The sequence below is a fragment of the Hypomesus nipponensis genome, chromosome 27 (assembly GCF_054491055.1).
Source record: "Hypomesus nipponensis isolate SF chromosome 27, ASM5449105v1, whole genome shotgun sequence".
Lineage (NCBI taxonomy): Eukaryota > Metazoa > Chordata > Actinopteri > Osmeriformes > Osmeridae > Hypomesus > Hypomesus nipponensis.
The window spans coordinates 14,045,129-14,065,342 of record NC_140387.1 but is presented as its reverse complement, the minus strand read 5'-3'; the positions used below and the strand labels follow the sequence as shown (position 1 = coordinate 14,065,342).

At 42.4% G+C, this 20,214-nt stretch overlaps 2 protein-coding genes and 1 pseudogene across 3 annotated transcripts; 1 reads left to right on the top strand and 2 right to left on the bottom strand.

Annotated features, from left to right (window-relative positions):
• Positions 1-1,284: 1,284 nt before the first annotated feature.
• Positions 1,285-6,461, bottom strand: LOC146220871 (uncharacterized; annotated as a pseudogene).
• On the top strand, positions 5,755-19,733 carry phax (phosphorylated adaptor for RNA export). The gene is made up of 8 exons (XM_084693638.1): positions 5,755-5,847; positions 11,521-11,642; positions 12,257-12,330; positions 16,444-16,550; positions 16,960-17,597; positions 17,766-17,886; positions 18,478-18,561; positions 18,743-19,733. The coding sequence occupies exons 4-8, from the start codon at positions 16,446-16,448 to the stop codon at positions 19,013-19,015; spliced, it is 1,221 nt and encodes a 406-aa protein (XP_084549764.1). The 5' UTR covers positions 5,755-5,847; positions 11,521-11,642; positions 12,257-12,330; positions 16,444-16,445; the 3' UTR covers positions 19,016-19,733.
• aldh7a1 (aldehyde dehydrogenase 7 family, member A1) lies at positions 6,260-15,587 on the bottom strand. Of its 2 annotated transcripts, XM_084693636.1 has the most exons (18): positions 15,358-15,587; positions 14,357-14,410; positions 11,707-11,772; positions 11,541-11,621; positions 11,193-11,316; positions 10,967-11,099; positions 10,788-10,832; positions 10,540-10,617; positions 9,324-9,421; positions 9,188-9,229; positions 8,940-9,034; positions 8,682-8,766; positions 8,382-8,488; positions 8,168-8,284; positions 7,903-8,000; positions 7,481-7,554; positions 7,321-7,396; positions 6,260-7,081 (listed from the first exon to the last, which is right to left on the bottom strand). In XM_084693636.1, the coding sequence occupies exons 1-18, from the start codon at positions 15,550-15,552 to the stop codon at positions 7,027-7,029; spliced, it is 1,623 nt and encodes a 540-aa protein (XP_084549762.1). In that variant the 5' UTR covers positions 15,553-15,587; the 3' UTR covers positions 6,260-7,026. The 2 variants fall into 2 exon arrangements, with proteins under 2 accessions (XP_084549762.1, XP_084549763.1); XM_084693637.1 differs by lacking the exon at positions 14,357-14,410.
• Positions 19,734-20,214: the final 481 nt, after the last annotated feature.

Genomic DNA, 20,214 nt, shown 5'->3' with positions numbered 1-20,214 from the left:
TCCAATGGGGGTGTGGCCACGTCTGTTACATTTGCGTCATGTAGCTGGATGGTGACTCGTGGAAGAACCTGTTCAGAGAAGGCATGTACAACAAGGTTTACACAGAGCACATTCTCCTGGTTATGCTGCCTTCGGGTCATTGTGACCCACCTTTTGCACCACAACGGTGGGTCACAAAGAAGGTATGTGCTTCACCCAAGCCAGCATGAGGGGAGAGGCATCATGGGAATTGTAGTCCTGTCCTCACAGAAACCTGGTAGTTGTGTGTGTGCGTATATAATGTGTGTGCGCGTGTGTATTGGAGTGGCTTCAGGCTCTGCTTCCTGAAGCTGGGTCTGCTGCTCATCGGCATGGTGATCCACCTTGAAGACAACTAGATGAGGTGTGTGGCTTCCTGTTGACACCCCATTCACTTCCTGTTAGAAAGACACGTTGGATGTCTCATCACGTTATCAAACATAACAAAAAGTATCTTGTTTTTTATTCTTTCTCTTCTCTCTCCCTTTCTGTCCCTTCTTGTTAATGTTCAGGTGAATCCCCCTTCAAAATAAGGGGACTCTGGGCTTTCTGGTGGCCAGCGATGCCAAGAGGTAGAGGCAGTCAGGGAGCCCCTCTCACCCCAGGACTCACACTCACATTGTGTTAAGAATTAAGCCTGTCAGCTCACTGTAAAGAGAGATTTCTACATTTCTACCAATGCATGTTTGTGTGTGTTCTCCAGGGCCATTATCTACTGTGAGAGATGTCATAGCAATGTTAAAAATCCATGCAGGATGAGACAATGCAAGCGTCCTGAGTTTAGACAGGGTAAAAACTCTAACACTGGAGTTGAGCAACAATTCAACTGGCTCATGGGAGCAGTGACCCTCAAGCTAGATGTGCTGCACAAGAGCTTGCCTGTCTCAGTTTTGTCCCACATGGTGTCTGACCTTATCACACTCATGCTGTCTTTTGCTGTATTCATGTACATCTGTATGTATGTTTGTGCATGCTTGCGTGTGTGTGCTGTCTGTATGTGTGCATGCTTGCCGGTGTCCCCCTGTATCCCTCAAAGATGTTACCCTGGTGAGACTGGGACACTGGGATGCGCACGCACCCGCACACGCACACTCACTCTTACGAACACACAAACTGTGTACATACATCTACTGATGCCTAATCTGGACACATCTTCAGTGATGTTCCTGGAATCATTTGACGTTTCGGGTCTTTAAACATTATAGGCCCTCCTCCAGGTGACCCAGTTGGGGCTGATCAGACCCCAACTTGTGTCCAGATGGCTAGCTAGCTACCATGACTCCATTGCTCCCCTCTTTTGAGCCACAGCCATCTTGAGGCTCTCTCTGCCAAATCTGTGGTAATGCGGATGGCTCTTCTCTTTCTCTCTCCCTCAATGCCGAAACTACTGAAGGCTCTGGCCAAGGAACGGGCTGCAAATCCTCTGCATCCAACCTCCACAGGGAAACACCTTGCTCTCCAGCCAGCCTGCCGACAGTCACTGACCAGTCCTGAATACTTGGAGAGCTTCCTCTCAAAGGCTTCTTCCAAGCGATCCTCCCAGGGGACTGTCAGCTCCAGCAGCACTGCTTGCTTGGTAGATTCAGACACAAGGTCAATGTCTGGTCACAGGGTGGTGACTGCAATATGGCTGGGAAACTTCAGCTGATGTTCCAGGTCCACCAACAACTGCCAGTCTCTTGCAGACGTCAGGATGCCTGCAGATGTTCCTCTGGCAGGAGTTGGCTTGTCCCCAGCTCTGACAAAGGCGATGGTTTGCTTGGAGGGTCGGAACTGCTTTGCCCACGCCAGTCCTGCGCTGATAGCTTCAGTAATGGTCTTGAGGACTTGGTCATGCCTCCACCTGTACCGATCATCTGCAAGTGCCCTTGTACAGCAACTGAGGATGTGTTCCAGGGTTCCTCGCTTGGAACACAGTGGGCATGCTGGTGTCTCTGCTATGCACCATATGTGCAGATTTGACGGGCTTGGAAGCGCGTCATGCACTGCCTGGATGAGGAATTTGATGCTGTGTGGCTCAGCTTTCCAAAGCTCAGGTCACTTTCTTTTCAACCGCATTCTCCCATCTTGTCCAAGCTCCCTGTTGCTTCATTCCCGCTGCCTTGCAGGTTCTCGTCTCCTCCACTGCTGCTCTCCCCTCCTCCTGAACAAGTCGTCGACCTTCCTTCCCCCTGGTGTTCATTTGGGGAGTTGGAAAGGATCCTAGCCCTGCTCGACTTTGTGTGACCACTCCCACCAGGCTCCTGTGACGCAGCCTTGCATCTGCCTCTTGAACTGCTTCCTCTGCCCTCCATTTCCTGCCTGTCCTCACTTGGATCCCTGCTTTAGCCACCTTTGGATCACTTGAGTCCCTGTACTGAACCAATTATTTGGCTCTAGTAACCTTGAATTCCTCCTTCAAGGATTTGAAAGGCAGTCGCAGTTTGTTGGTGTTCCCGTAGAGTGCAATGCTGCTCAGGCTCCTTGGTAAACCAAGCCATCTCCAGAGGTGTTTGCTGACCTTCCACAAGAGCATGTAGTTAAACAAGTTACAATCAAACAACATGAACCGCTTTAAGTGCAAGCCTCAACTGTTGAGATAGGGACCACATAGACAAGGAGGGGCCACATGATCCTGGGAAGAATGCCATGTTGGTAGACACAGGCTTTAAACTTCCCAGGTAGGCCTGACTTGTCCACGGATTTCAGCCAGCCATCCAACTCAGTGCAGGTCAACAGGATAGATGTTGTGTCTCTCAGAGAGCAGTCAAAAACCTTGCCCAAGCTCTTGACTGGCTTCTCTATGATAGTTGGAATGGCTGTGCCTGTGATGTTAAAACGGAACTTGTACTCCACCTTCCCTTTCCTCAGCACCATTGATCTTGATTTGGCGGGTTTGAAACTCATCCGGGCCCACTCCACCAGCTTTTCAAGTCCCTTCAGAATCCACCGGCAGCCTGGGACTGATTCTGTCATGACTGTGAGGTCATCCATGAAAGCCCTGATGGGTGGTTGCCATTGTCCGGAATTCGTGCTGGGCCCTCTGCACTCTGGCTCAGCAGACTTAGTGAGCATGTTCATGGCTAGGGAGAACAATGTCACAGAGATAGTACACCCTGCGGTGATACCGATCTCCACCTTGTGCCAACTGGATGTTAATGCTCCTGAAGAGACCTCATCCTGAAATTGCTGTAATAATCAGCGATGAGGTCTCTACACCTGCTGGGTACATGATGTTTCCTCAAGGTGAGCTGAACCAGCTTGTGTGGAATGGAACTGAATGCATTTGCCAGGTCAAGCCACAACACTGACAGGTTGCCCTTGTTCTCTCTGGCCTCCCGAATGAGCTGTGTCAGCACACCAGTTTGCTCCAGACATCCTGGCATTCCTGGAATGCCGCCCTTTTGGACAGATGTATCGATGGTGGTGTTCTTTGCCAGGTAGTTACACAGCCATTTGGAAACAGCACTGAAGAAAACCTTTGCCTCAACACCAGTAGCGAGCCAGAGGGGTGTCCGGGGTGGCACTGGACACCCCTGACATCTGATTGGCCACCCCGGGTACCACCCCAAAATGTAATTCGCTATTGGAAATTTGATGCTGATTGACATCTCATTTGACCTCATTAGAGAGAGGCATTTATTTTGCTGCGTTGCGGTGCATTATTCAAATCGAAGAGACGTGTTTGTTTAGCCTGGCTCTGCCCTCCTATGTACTTCTGCTCAATTTGGATTTTGCTTCTGTACTAGGTCTGGGAGCTAGGCTCTGAAGTCTAGAAACACATTTTTTGTAGGTCCAATCAGCGAACAGAGGGAGTGGCTGAGAACGATGACGTTAATGTCGTGCACTAGTTTGAGTAGTTCAGTAATGGCGGCGGAGAAAGATGCGAGCGAAACTATTCTGCGGTTGTGGCAGCAACGCTGCCGAATATCCATAGGTTAAAGCCAGAGCAAGAACATTCCTTGCTGAGTTTTGTTGGTGGCCATGATGTTGTGGCCCTCCTCCCCACTGGGTTCGTTTGATTTTCCAGCTACGGCAGCTAGCTCCGTTACAGTAGTGGTGAAGGAGTTGGCTAAGGTGAACGCTTGCGATTGGTTATGGCAAATCAGAGTGGCTCTTGGCGGATCCAATAGTTTTAAACTTCAACAGAGGACCCGCCTTCAAGGAAGTTAACGTTTGTCAATGGAGAGATCCCAGACCCTCTGTACAAATGAAATGTACGAGGGTCTGGTTAGGACCAGGCTAACGTTTGTTGCCAGATACAGAAGAATAAGAAGAACAGCCAGCAGAATAGAGAATATTTACACAGCTCCAGAAGCTCTTTTCGCGATTGACAAAGCCATAATATTTGAAGTACGTTTTAAGGTTTGGATTGGGTTTAGGTTTCCTGATTTTTTTAACGAATGTTCATTTGCCTAGCTGTGTAAGTGAATGTTAGAACTTCGACTCCAATAACAGACAAACTGAGACAGTCAGTAGGCTATACAGTGACTTGCTAAAGTAGGCGAATGGCTAGTAGACCCAGTGAAATGTTATAGGCTAGCTAGCTCTAGCAAAATAACGGGAGCATGGCTAACAACATTACTAATTCAACTTTGGTAGTGTAACCGAGCTCTTTGTAAGTTCGTTTTAAATCTAATTGTATATGATCTTGTGGACAATAAGACACAAACGCGGTCTCTGTTCATAACTTGTATTTTACCACTGCTCTTCTTGACATCGCTCTTCAAACAGCCCTCACTGATTTCACATATGCTTTCAGCATCAAGCCTGAGGCAACTCCCGAGGGACAAAACACCCTTGTCCGTTATCACATAGAAAGGTCTTCTATAGTAGGCTATCCTCAGGATTTGCAAACTAGCTAAACTTATACTATATCTAAAATAATTGTGTAGACATAACAATGTATTCTGCCACTATTTCTGGACATACTATCCACAACCAAATTGTGTTACACAATGCTGTAAGATCGCTTGGTACCCAGAATGCCCTGCGGCAAGCTGAAAAGCTACTAAGTTAAAGGCATTAGCTTAGTTAAATAAGCATTGTTTGGAGTGTTATGTTCGTTCTGTTTTGAAATGTGTAATGCTATGGTTTTGTAATTTTGTTGGGCAGTCCATTTCTGCTTGATTTCTGCTACCTGTCAAGTCAAATTGCAGTGTTTTTTAGGGTGTGTAAATTCACTTTTTTGTAAATAAACTATGCACTGTGTTATGTTTGTAAATGCTATTATAAATCCCTGCTTGAGCTTTTTTTCCTAAAAATACTTTGGAGGTTCCAGCACTTAGAGACAGATTATACTGTATATATTAATGAAAACAGTGACCCAAGACTGGACTATGGACCCCCTGAAGTAGCCTTGGCCACCCCATGTATAAAACTCTAGTTCCGCCACTGCTCAACACACAGCAGGGAGATGATGCGGAACTGGTCTAGCCGAGTGGAGTTTTCCTCCTTCGGGATCCATACCCCTTCAGCCACTCTCCATTGTTCAGGGAAGCAGGCCTTCTCTGTGGGCACGGTGTTCTCCCTGATGCAGGCCTTCTCTGTGGGCACGGTGTTCTCCCTGATGCAGGCCTTCTCTGTGGACACGGTGTTCTCCCTGATGCAGGCCTTCTCTGTGGGCACGGTAGCTTTCCCCTGATGCAGGCCTTCTCTGTGGGCACGGTGTTCTCCCTGATGCAGGACTTCTCTGTGGGCACGGTGTTCTCCCTGATGCAGGACTTCTCTGTGGGCACGGTGTTCTCCCTGATGCAGGACTTCTTTGTGGGCATGGTGTTCTCCCTGATGCAGGACTTCTCTGTGGACACGGTGTTCTCCCTGGATATGCTGGACTCCCTCATGCCCGCCGTGAGTCACGAGGAGGCTTTAGTCCCTCCGTACGCATCCCTCTTCATTCACACCCATGGTTTACTCTCTAGGATGAATCTCTTATCGTCCATTATGTAAAACCCTTGATTTCTGGCATTTAGCCACTGATGTAGTGAGGTGAAATACAATTGGGAGTCTGCACCAGTGGTGTAGCCAGAATAATATTTTTGCATAGGCCTACAAAAATATGAATAGTCATCTTTTCAGTTTGTTTTTTTTCTTCCATTATATATATATATATATAAATAAAAAATTCAGAGATATTTTCGTTTTTGGATAGGCCTTAAAACAAATTGGGTAGAACAGTGCCTACCCAGGCCTCCACCCCTGGTCTGCACACACTGTTTTAATGCACAGTGTTTTTATTTTGAAGTGCAAATTTAAGCAGGCATGCCAGTTACTTTTCCGTTTATTTGGTGAACTTGCTTTATGAAACAGGCCCCCAATTTTCTGACTTATTTTTTTCCTTGCGGCTTGAACGCGACGTTCGTCAATCAGAAAAGATACCCATCTCTCGCAAAGCGGTGCGGATTTCCTTTGTCCTTAGGCTTTTCATAGATATCCAACCAGAATCTAAAGAAACAAAATGCCATAGCAATGAAAATACTACCAAAATAATTTATAAAAAGTTACCTATTATATAGACAAGCATATTATATGCATATTTACTGTGGCTACAAAAGTCAGTTCAAATTTAAGTTGACAGATTAATTCTCTTGAATAATTCAGAATGTTTAGTGGCTTTGTGCTGTTTTGTTGTCCCAACAAATATGACCATGTTACTACTTTACCAATTCCACCTATAATATATGATGCATCTATCTTAACAGTTCAGAAAAGGTAACACTAAAAGTAAAACAAACATTTTATCTTTTCAAAATAAAGGCATGATTTATTTGTACAAAGCATCTGGTCCAGTATTAAAAGGCAGAAGTGGCAATTACAGAAGTGCTTTCAACAACGTGCATACTATGAGGATGGTTAGTTTGACCTAGAAAATAAATGGAGGAGCCTTTTCTTTGTAACCACTACAAATACCAATCATATAAACATGGCAGAGAAGACTGCACAAACAAATGGTTAGTGTATTTCCTTGTGGGTTCATCAAGGTTGACTAGTGACTTTCCTGGCTGATCAACTTTAGCCTTTCATCAAACTTCACTCAAACTTGATTCCCTGGGCCAAGGGAAGATCCTTGCTGTAGTTGATTGTGCTGGAGTGAGAAGGAAAAAAAAACTTTTTGTGAGAAAATGCCTATTGACAACAAGTGTACCATCTGTAGAACTGATAGGCTTGTATACAGTACTGTTGGCATACATTAAACTCTAATGCTGTGACATGCACTGCTATGTTGTATAACACACGATGAAGGTGCCACAATGATGTGACTTTCCAGTAAGTTAACTGTGAAACTTCATCGGGGAGTGTGACTTGTTTTTTTTTGTCTCTTACCACGTTGACCGTCTCATGTATTGCTTCCAAGAGTCACTACCTGACTCACGTCCTCCTCCAGTATGTTTCTCACCACCTAGACACACACACACAATTATCAGTCAACTCTTAATGCAAAAAGGACATAATAGTCAGTACTGCGTGCAGATTCCCAACTAACCAAAAGCTCCTCCAATCTCGGCTCCACTGGTAGGGATGTTTACATTGACAATACCGCAGTCTGATCCTTTGGGTCTAGAAAAAGGACAAACTTGGCTTTAAAATCTGCACCTTGAGATTACACTTCTAATGGATTAAATCCTATATTCTTATAGCAACCATCAAAATGTTCTAAGATGTAATTCCATACTTTACACAGGTTTCCAGTGGGGATGCACAGATATCCACTGTCTCTATTCAGTGTAATTGTATTTATTTTAACAGAAAAGGTTTGTATTGGAAGTCCACTATTGTCTGATACTCATCTAATGAGGTGTATAGCAGAGCAACAGGCCCACCTCCAACAACGCAACAAGCTGAAGGACAAAAGTAGTTGTAACATTTGTCAGAGGCTATTGTGTGAAGTAGACAGGACTGTCTTACCCCAGCCAGCGGAAAACACGACCCATGTCCTTTGTAAAGATACTGCTGGAAAGACCCTGTTTAACCTCGTTGTTCCAGGCAAAGGCCTCTTCCTCCGTCTGAGAAGAGGGTTTAGAATAAGGAAATTCTACATGAACTGTACATCATTCACCATTGTACTTTCTTAGTGTTTCAAAAGTGTTCTTTACAAAAGTAGTTTGAACACTTGTGTGTCCTTTGACAAAATCGGTTTTGTGTGAGCCGCAACACAACAAGCATTTGATACCTTGAACTTGAGGATGTAAAGGATGGGGACGAAGGTCTCGGTGTGGACGATGGGGGCATCGTGAGCCAGCCCTGTGATGATGGTGGGTTCCACATAGTTGCCAGGACGATCCATCACCTGGCCATCACACAATAAACAGCACCAGTTGGCCAACACTTTTGTATAGGACAAACCCACCTCAACTCACTCAACTAAAATGTATGTCTCCAGGCACCTTTCCTCCACACACTAGCGTGCCGCCCTGCTGCTTGGCCTGCTCAATGGCGGCCAGGTACTGGTCCACAGCCTGTTTGGTGTGAAGAGGTCCATACAAGGTACTTGCTGTGAGATAAGAGGAAAAAAAATAAAATGTATTAAATCCGTCAAAAAGTAAGTGACACGGTCGGAGTGATCTGAAATACAGTATGAACAATACCACAGTGTATAATAAATATTAGTTGGTTCAAATGTTAAACAGATGTTGGCCCGCCCCTTCCCCCTTAGAGCTCCATATTGGATGGTAAAGAAGACTCACGGTCCCAGGGGTCTCCAATTCTGACTTGTTTGTAGGCTTTGGCCACCCTCTCCACAACAACATCGTGGATGCTTTCGTGCAACATCTAAATGGACATTCAGACACAAACATTACATATCTAATACAACACATTTTCTATGGGACTATTGTCACTAATCCAAATGGAAGAAAGTTCGTCATTTCCTTTAGACACATTTGAAACTCGTCAGTTTTTGTAAACACACTGGTATGCAGAGCTGCCTGGGGGACTGATCTTACCAGTCTCCGGGTCGTGGTACAGCGCTGACCAGCAGTTCCCACAGAGGCAAACACACAACCTGGCACTACCAGGTTCAGGTCAGCATCCTCAAACACTGGAAGAACAGATTGTTATGTCTGCATGACTTTGACCAGCAGACTATATGATCATTTATGCGGTGATCTTTATTTTGCAACCTGCTACATACTGTACAGTATGACAATTCTCTACTGCTACAAACAGGGCTTTAAAAACATTTTATTCTTACCTATGATGGCATTGTTGCCGCCAAGCTCCAGCAACTGTCGACCTGTAGATGGATACTATATTCTTGCTCATGTCTTAAAGAACACCTCACATGGCAAGTGGTAGAGCCAAATGTCTGTGACCAGTGGTAGACTCACCAAACCGCTCTTGAACCGTCATGGCCACCATTTTCCCAACGTGTGTGCTGCCTGTGAATGACACTAGGTCCACTCTCTCGTCCTTGGACATTGCCATGCTATCAAAATGTAATTAGGTTTTAAAAGGTAATATTCTTACGGTGGCCCTGAAGTGCAAATCACACCCCCTAATACGAGTACATCCCCCAAATGAAAACACTCCCCCCGAATACGAGTCAACTGCCCCCAAATCGGATGACTTGTTCACCTCCCCCCAATACAAAAACACGCTCCCCCAAATGGAAAACGACATTACATTAACTCAAAAACACATTACATTAACTCTGAACGGAAAGGGTAGGTACTACACTTTAGCGCTGATTGGATGAAGTAGGCTTACTAACTCCTGCTTCCTTCAACTGCGTTTTTAGCGTGCGCATAGGCTACTTATATTGTGAAACGTTAACAGCACATCTGAGATTATTTCATAGGAATGACCCTAATTAAAATAAAGAGTAGTGTCATGACTGAATTGTAAACATTAATGTTTCCCCTTTCCTTCCAACCAAAACGATCAAGTTCATGATAATGACAGAGTTACGTGGACTTGTTTGGCTATCAATGTTTACGTTTAACACGCAATTCATGCTTTTGCATACATAGCCTATGCTACATGCTTCGATACCCAAATAAATGTCCTGGTGCACGTAACTCTGTCAGGCTATTGCACTTTGTACTTCTGTCGATCAATTTCTTATTTCTTGTTAGTTAGCCTACTGCATCCAATCAGCGCTAAAGTGTAGTACCTACCTTTTCCGTTCAGAGTTAATGTAACATTGTTTTTCATTTGGGGTAGCGTGTTTTTGTACTGGGGGGAGGTGAACAAGTCATCCGATTTGGGGGGAGTTAACTCGTATTGGGGGGGGAGTGTTTTCATTTGGGGAATGTACTCATATTAGGGGGTGTTATTTGCATTTCAGGGCCACCATATATTCTGCCACTTGTACACCATGTCCCATTAAGTTAATAATAATAATAATAATGATAATAGATGCCTTGTGCCAGGGTTGCCTGTGTTTCACTATCTGCGGGTTATGAGTTCAATATGTTGGTGTATGATTGCAGGTAAAACAGCTACTTTGTTTTTTTGAGGATGTAGAGGAATGTTAAATGTTGGTTAGGAGAGCAGACAAAATGGTAATAGTTTAAAATATTCAAAGCAGGATATGAAACTCACCCAATATCAGCCCCACCACATGTCATGGAGCAGATCGCACCAGGCAGGTGGTTCTCCTCCAGCACCTCTGCTACAATTCTGTCAACGCGCACACACACGTGCACACACACACCTGATTAATTTATTTGCTTTCAATTTAACTGCATCTGCTTCTTTCAAAATATCCCTTCGCTAGTGTTTTCACATCACTTCACTGCATCAGAAGAATTTGCATCTGTGCTGAAACTGCGTGTGCAAAGGCCACTTACTTAGTGACAGCTACACTGGTGAGTGGGGTGGTGGGAGCTCCTTTCCTGTAGAGAGCATTGAACATTACATTTTTCTCCTGGTTACACTGTAGCAATGAAGTGATCCCTGATAACTTTTGTCTGAACAGGTTTACATTTCAGACGTTTAGTGACTGAATAATGTGACCGTTAGACCTTACCAAAGACAGACATTGCCACTGATAAGAGCAATGGCATTGTTCCAGCCGTAGACGGCTACAGGAAAGTTAAAGGCTGTAATGATGCCCACTAGACCCACAGGGTTCCACTGCTCAATCAGCGCATGGCCTGGCCCTGGGAAGCAAATATTTTATTAAAACATTTTATTTTCAAAATAAAAGAGAATGTTTCTTGATACATTACAATCCACTACTAATCCACACTGACTTTCAGAGGGAAGGATTGGACCACCAATCATTCTAGATAGGCCCACAGCGTAGTCACAAACGTCAACATATTCTTGGACCTCTCCGACTCCCTCAATGTAGATCTTCCCCATCTCAAGAGACACCTAAAACCATTAGAAAATATTATGGAGATTCCTTGAACATAAAACTGCCCTTTTGTTCTTGACCATGGAATTATGGATCACCTAGTTCGAGTACAATATGAAAGGTCAACATGCGCTGAGAATTCAATAGGTATGGAGAAACTTGCCATAAGATTCACAATCAAAAACATTGGCCTGTTATGTCATTTTTTCTTCCTGTCACAGCACACAGTAAGGGGTCTTACCAAGCTGCCGAGAACTTTGATTTTCTTCCTCAGCGCATCGCCGATCTGTCTCACAATCTCTCCTCTCTTGGGAGCTGGGATCTACATTCCACAGAAGAATTGGTGAGTCACTCGAGTGGCTGAGAAGTGATAGACGCAGGTGGCATTCAGTCATTACTGTACTTACATCAGCCCAGACTTTCCACGCTTCCCTCGCCTTCTGCACAGTTTCTTCATACTCTGCCAGGGTAGCCTGAACAAGAGCGGAGTTAACCGAAGTATATATTAACTCCAGAACAAAATATTAAAACTTTGTATGAAAAGAAGCATTATCAGTGAACTTCAGTTCAGAGTTTGTATAGCAGTTGGCAAGAAAGGCCTTGAAGACAAAATGTCTGTTGTTATACGTGTTAAAATGATAAAGAACTTGAGATTGGGGAAGAAATTGTATTTCCTGTGTGCTAATGTTAATTAGAATCAGAATATATTGCCTTATCTATTAATATTGTCTTAGTACATATTCATATTTACAGTACGTGTTCCTACTTTATTGAGTTCTGATGAGTCACATGTCTACAATGTAGTATCTGCCTGCCTATAATAACAAACCCTTTTTGACTGTTATTTGTTTTTCTCTATTCATTATAAACATCGTCCTCTGACCTTCATGCCTCAGACACTTTACTAGTACCGCTGTGTGTCTGAACTGGTAATATTTTTGTGTTGTGCAAACCCAGAGCCCAACTGAATAGTCACACAGTTCCTGAGGAGATGGACTAAATGGGCAGAACCCCTGAGCAAAACTAAAAAGGTAAGGGGACATTTCTCTAAGTCCTTCTCAAAGATTGTTTTATGATAGCTGTCCCTTAACAACACTGGTAACCTAAACCAAAACACATTTGTAAATACTTTTGTAGTGCAGATAGTGGTTATTTGATTATGTGATTTATTATGGATTCTTGGAAATTGTTGAACAAGGCAGCGTTCATACTTGATGTGTAGAGGTGTATTCACACTTCCAGGAAAGGCAAGAGAACTTTGGCTTAGGAGAAGCCATATTTGTAGGTAATTTAATAGTAGGGCTCCAACAACGAATCGATTACATCAATTACTATCGATTCGTTGTGTCGCGCGATTATTACACCACTCTATAAATCGCGGAGATGTTCGAGTATTAAAAGTTTAGTTGAGCAGGGAGCAGAACGGAGGTAGAGAAAAGACCATCGGAGAGACATTATGAGTAACGTTGTTCTGAAACACATGGCGGAGAAATGAGTACGACTTAAGTCATCCAAAGTGTGCAGCATTGCACACTAAATACTTCATATTCGACATTCGTCTCACATTCTGAAGACGCTTCTTTGCAGCGTTGCGTTAGGGACCGGGTGAAAACTACCCACACCATTTTGAAAAATGTAGACTTTTATAATATTTGTATGAATATAAAACCTCAAACACACACCAGAGTATCTTAACAATGTCTGGTATACTTCCACAGCCTTTAGTTTTTCAATTAAGTTTAAAATAAAATTATAGTGAGGATAGAAAATCACTAATCTTTGAAAATAGCTTAATCCTCGCAAATCTTAATTTTTTTTCAAAATTGTGTCAAAATCTTAAATATACACCAGATTATTCTAATAAAGTCTGGCCTACTTCCACAACCTTTCAATTAAAAAAAATGGTTTAAACAAAACTCAAATAAATTGCTAATCTCTGAAAATAACATTAAATCCACGCTAATATTAATAACTTCTTCAAAATTTTGTGCCTGGTTGTGCACATTCTGAAGATGTTTTTCACTGTGAATTTGCACAGTCAGTTCTGTTTTTGAATAAAGGGTTGGAAAGTAATGCTTTTTGGTTTTTAGTTTTTTTTATCGGATTCATCGATTAATCGAAAAAAGAATCGTCAGATTAATCGATTACTAAAATAATCGTTAGTTGCAGCCCTCAAGGTATCATTGTGTGCCTTCAGTTAAATTTCAGATTTAGAATGGGTAATAACAAAAGCAAGACCCATTATAGAGTTACTACCAGAGAATAGCCCAGCCATTTATGTTTGTTCAACATGAACAACAAGCTGTGTTGGGTATTAAGAGATGGTGTGAATGGACTTTTACTAATATAGAGATGCTTTTTGTTAAAAGGAACATTTGATAAGAAGCTATTGGAAAACAAAGAATGGTTTTGTTGCCCCATAGGCCTATTCCTTTGAGGCTCAATTGAAGTGACTGGGACACATGGTCAAAATGATATGGCCTAATTAGTACATATTTTTACAGACTTTTTTGAGAATCGTAGTTTGTGTTCACAATCCAACATTTTCTGATTGAATTCTATTTTTTGATTGGCCTCTCACCCTTACGGTGTTCAGCAAACGTAAAATCTTGTTTGTCACTGAAAGATACCCTGACTTGTTGTGCCCCTTGTTGGGCACACAGCTAAAGGAGGGACACTTAAGATTTGGAAGAATGATGTCATCCCACAGATGGGGGTGAGTGCAAGACTGGGGGTATGAGTGTTATGGGGGGCGGGGGGATATAGAAAGACTCACTAGAGTATTCGATATGCATTCAGGTTTTAAGACTGAAGGAGCACCGATACCAATCAGTCACGTAATTATATGGGGACTCCTTCCAAATTTACAGGCTAAAGTGAAACGACAGGACGTGAATTGGGAAAACAATGTCTAGATGCTCTTATGGATTATGTCAAACATAACTACAATCTGATTCAGGAGAGCAAGTTCATTCACATTACCCCAACCACAAAAAGTTATCCTGAATGTTGGGAAATCACATTTTCCTTTGCCAACTCAGACCATGTGTACTTTACCTGGCGTACTCTGGCAATAGGCTCGTTATTGGCAGGGCAGTATGATGTGACAACCTTTAAGACAGAGCACCAGTTTAGACACAATATCTCACCACACACCACAAAGCTGCAATACACTGACATTAATGAAGGGAAAGAGGGATAGCAACAAAACCATGCCAAGAAAGTCACTGAAACATATTACCAATACTGTTTCAAATATTGGAAGAAAAGGTTGGATGAAATAACAGTATTATGTTTTCAGGAAATGTCTATTTCTGGACATTTTTGAAAGTCAATTGCGCAAGATTTTAGGCAACTACAATTTACAACCTTGTAAGTTACCACTAGGGGTCATTGAGGATCTATTTGGAAAAAGACACATTGGCTAGCTAGTAGTAGCCTACATGGCTTAGCTTGCTAGCGTGCTAAAGAACAGCTGACAATAGTTTGTTGCACAAATTCAACCTCAAGTAAAATGTTTGATAAGTTATTCAATCAGCTTACTTTGGCATTTATTTTGTGCTATGGGAGGATCAGTAGACATTTCATTTAGTAGTTAGCTATATAATGACAGTTGAAGAGCTCAGCTGCTTAGTTTTAAGACCGTGAGCTGTCTATCATCGCGGGTGTCACTGTAGAGGAAGTGTCCCAAGCGCTGCAAAGATGGCTTTTTGACTTGACCACAAGATCCGAGCAAGCTTAATACTGGTTGCCACAAAGTATGAAAAAATGGCAAGATACCTCTAAAAATAAAAAGTTTTAATACTTCAAAAAACAACAATAAAACAAGAGATATTGCATCAATGGAAACGTTTGGCAAACAAGTAAGATTTTAAAACAATTGGCACTTGCAGCAATTGTTTGAATTCAACAGTTTTAGAAATGTTATGCTGAACTGATTCAAACGTGGTTAACCTGTGGTTAACAGGTGAAACGTGGCCTTTGCGTAACGCCTTTGGCCACTCAGTCTAGAATTATATTTAGACACCTGGAACCACGTAGCTAATCTCATTGCTTACCTCTCCTTTACCTCCCCAAGTCCCGTTGTAAACACCATCATTATCCTCACTTAGACCCAACTCTTTTAGCCATGCATATTTGGGCTGGTTTATCAGGAGTGTAGACATAGCTGCGGATTGCTGACAGCGAACTGTGAGAAGTTTCCTTCGAAGGGCCCAGTGCCGTACAATTGTTAACGTGAGGGAGCGCTGCATGGTTGGATGAAGGGTGCAATAAAAGACGTGTATGCACACTTTCTACGCAAGTAGGTAGTAGCTTGCTGTCCTCGTGACATGAACTTTGATGATTGGTCCTCAAGCGGCACAGCCTCCTTTTTTCTCATTTATCGCAGAAAAACAACACAAATACGCTACATACAGAACATTACAATGTTGTTTCTGTCACAAGATGCATTGTAGCATCAACAGTTATAGGCCTACATAAAATGTAAAATAAAAAAATAAAAAACAAAGCGGCACAGCCTCTTGGAGAAACACGACCGTGTCCTTCCTGGTCATAAAAATAAAGTAAATGTATCCCAGGTCATTGCCAAGGCCAAACTAGAAACATCATGTTCATTCAAAAAGCCACTGTGCTGTTAAGTCATGGCAGAAGTAGCTGCAATTGAGTCTAGTTAACAGTCCCCAGAAATTCACTGTGTGCATATGTAGATACCGCTGAACAATTTCAGTGAATTCTTTCACTTAATAGTTCTGTCACATTAATAGTTTTAAAGTAACTTTTCAACAACTATAAGTAATGATTACAGTACTAGACTGATATCCCTCTATGCATGATTTATACATATATTAACTGCACTGTGAGGTTGATAAACGAAATAAAATTGAAATTAAATGTAGTTTGGGAGAAATCATTTTAGTATTGAAAGGCACCATCAAAGTCCTAAAACATCCTTGCAGCTAGATATACTGTATATACTATACTTTTTTTCATGGAACCACCTACTTCTTAAATTATACGCAACCACAAGAACATGATGACATTCTTGTAAACGCACAGATCATTTTGTCGCTTTCGATTGGCTCAGCAAAGAGGAAGCAATCCACAACATTTACATCCTCTTGGTATTTACTTCCGTTTTGCAGAAATGGCGGGTCTCGCAGCCGCAATGGACAACGATCTGGAAGATGGCGAGATTTCTGGCTCCAACTCAGATTCAGAAATGGGAACTACACGTAATGATCGATCCCAGGTAAGAAGTAATGATAGCAAAGGGCACACTTAGAAAATACCGCATGCATTATGGCTTGTTTGTGAATTGTTGCGGCGCTCTTATAGCTTGCTGTACGTGTTAGCAATCGGTAATTGCATTCAGCACTAAACGTAGCTTACATGCTTTGTCGTGATTAGAAATTGTGGCTGGCTACTTAATGTTTGGAGGAATGCGTAACGAATTGTAACTAGGAAGGAAATGTTATCAGTGCTACTTAGCTAGCTGCTATGCATGGTAGGTAGCCTCCATTTGCCATCTCAAATGTGAGGGACTGGCCCATTTTGTTAAAATAGGTAGATGGCTAACCTGGCTTGTATGTGTGTGTATCAACAATTTATAAACTGAATTAACTTAACTGTATTCTCATCTTAAATGTTTCTTCCCTTAGATGCCTGAACCTACAGTTTTCAGTGGCCAGTCTTTCCAGTCGAGGGCCGTGCCACAGTCAACCCAATCAGTGACAAGCTACCGTAACACCATAAGAACAGCAGACTCCAGCGATAGTGACCATGATTCTGACGAGGATGCGTCGCTGTGGAGGAGGAAACGTCAGAAGTGCTCTAACGCTCCACCACCCGCAACCTTCGCTGCCGGGCGCATAGGTACCCAGGGACAGCCTAGTGCCCCGGGAGGCCGCAAAGTCAATAACATCTGGGGCTCCATAGTCCAAGAGCAAAGCCAGGAAGCAGTGGCAGCAGAGCTTGGTATTCTCGGGATGGAGGGCAGTGTTAGCATGGCAAGCAGAGACGTGGAGACTTATAACTATGTTTTGGCTCGAAAGCTTATGGATAAAGAGAGGGAGCTTGAGGAACTACAGCAGAATCGGGGTGAGGTCTCCATGTTGGATGCTCAACTGGACGAGTATATGAAGACCCGGGGGGAGTCAGAGAGTGGAGGTGGCCATTCTAAAAGGAAGCGCTCAGCGAAAGAGCGACTGGGCCCTAGAGCAGAGATGGACATCAAAGGCCGATATGAGATCACGGAGGATGACCCGGAAGATAGGGTCATAGATGAGATTTCATACAGGTGTGTTAAACCAGCTTTTACAAATTTCTCTGAAAAGATAGCTTGCTAAACTCCATGTCCAAGCCATATGTCCTAAAAACATCTTATTTTTCTTTCATAGGGTCAACGAAGTCACACAATCATACAATAACCTCGTACTAACTTGCGGATCCTTCTTTTCTCTTCAAGGCTTCAAGAGCCCAAAAGGGAATTAATAGAGCGTGTTGTTAGTGTCATTGGAAAGAAGAAAGCAATAGAACTTCTTGGAGAGACCGCAACACTTGAGGAAAATGGTGGTGTATACACTATGGTATGTAACTGTATTGATATCAGTGATGGAAATGGTTAAAATCAAAATTATGTTCAAGGCTTGGTGTCCTAATACTAAAGAGGTACCTTTGATGTCCCAATTAATCGTAATATATTCAATCGAAATCCTCTTTTGTAAAGGCTGCTCAAATGGGCAGAGTACTGTGTCTGCATGTCATTTAATGCAGGGTAAGCAAGTTTTGCAAAACAGTCAACTTTAGCTCAAGTTTGAAATGATCCAAACCGAAATATTCCACCCCCTCCCTTCAAAGCCACTCCTTCCAAACACATAAACATGCTGCCTGACTGCTGCCAGGGGGTAGACAGACAGACAGACAGACAGACAGACAAGTAGCCCGTTCAATCATTGCATTTGGTCTGAATGCCGTCCAATCATTAGTGCTGGTGTAACTTTAATGATTGATCATGTTTATTATAGCCCACAGATACTGGATTGATATAATTTTACCGTAAACCCTTTAGATTTATTGGTTGCCATCAGGATTTGAACTTTATTTCAGCAAATATGAGAAAGTGTTTGTCAACCGCAATACCTACCCAGCCTTTAAGTGCTTATTTTCCTCCCCTGTAGGATGGCAGCAGGCGACGAACTCCAGGCGGGGTATACCTGAATTTGCTCAAGAACACCCCCAGCATCCTCAGTGAGCAGATTAAGGTAAGGCACATTTGCTACTTCTTAAATGGTTGACTTGATGCATGCACCTAAAGTATACTTGCCATTATTAGCCAGCATCCTATCTTAAGTTTTATATAATGTATTTCAACCTTTTGAATAATTTGTTTCTTGTTCGTATTATGCTGTATTAACTTGGATGCCTTTTTTGTAAAACAAATAGGAAATATTCTTCGATGAAAACCAGAAAGAACAGAAGAGTAAAAAATCTGCCCAAAAGAGAAGGCGACATGTGGTGGCCAAAAAGATGAAGCAGGCCATCAACACACTGAACATGCAGGACCATGATGATGTTTCCAGAGAGACTTTTGCAAGTGATACCAATGAAGCCTTGGAGTCTCTCGAAGAGGTCGCTGAAGAGGACCAACCAGAACCTGCCCAGGGAACTGAGGAGACACCGGTAGTCTACAACTCCACTGACCTTGAGGTTTTTTGAGCCAAAATAACTTGTGCTTATTGGACTGAGGACATTTCATGAAACTGAGTGAGAGATAAATGATGTTTAGATAAACAATGAAAGCACTGTAAATTACTGTTCTCACCTGTGTTGCAGTACTATTAGTACTAAGTACCTACTTTCCTTGTGTAGTAACTTCTAAGTTGAAGACAAAACCTAGGAATTGCTCATTAATATTATTATTTTTGTATCTTAAAATGCGTCCTGAAATGCAGCGTTTTTTTTCTTTTTGGGGGGGAGGGGGGCTAATATAATTTTGCCCCCATAATATACATGTTAGATACATATTTGAAAGCATCCTACTTTTATTGCTAAAACACATGGCCCTGTCCAAAGAAATATAGAACTGCTTGCTACTAGCCCCCGTGTTTTAGCAAATGTCAGCTTTTATGCAAGTTTCTCTTAGACCAATAGTCAGTGTTTGAGATTCTCTCTTTCTCCCCCCCCTTTGGGTTTGACCTAATGTCTTGAATTGTGTAGAAATGAATGCATCTAGGGAGGCTAAAAGTAAGAGTGTATTTCATTGCATTTCCTGATATGTGTGCTGTTTGTTACACTATGAGCCACAGAAGTGCACTAGTGTTTAAATGAGAAGCCATTAACACTTTGGGGACATTTAATCCGTCTTAACTACACATTCCTGGTTAAATATCACAGAATGGACATTTGCTCAAAAATAAACTTTGATTTCCACCTATCATTTACCCTTTTTTTCATAGCCTTCCACAAAGTTTAATGAATCAGATTATTCCAACAAAATTAATGTTAATCTCAAATAGAATTAGTTGTACACTGTCCTAGATGTTTGCACATCTTGAAAAAGAATTGACGAGATTATTATAAACCTTCATCTTACAACAAAGTGTGGCACCCCTTTACCAAACTGTAGTTAATGGACTGCAAACAGCACTTAATATCTGGCCATATGTTGTCATGGTGACAGGCTGATTGGTAAACGTGTCATTCTAAAGGTTGAAATGGGTTTTTCAGGCTACATAAAATAAATATTTTAGACTGTACTTTTTTTCTCCAGAAGAGTGACTCATCATGACCTTGACCACACTCAATAAAAACTTCAGAATTGCTGAAATAAACTGTCAATCTGAGTCATAAGATGGGTACGCTGGAAAAAAGAGACTTGGAACACAATATAATCCATTCAATACAACACACTCAGT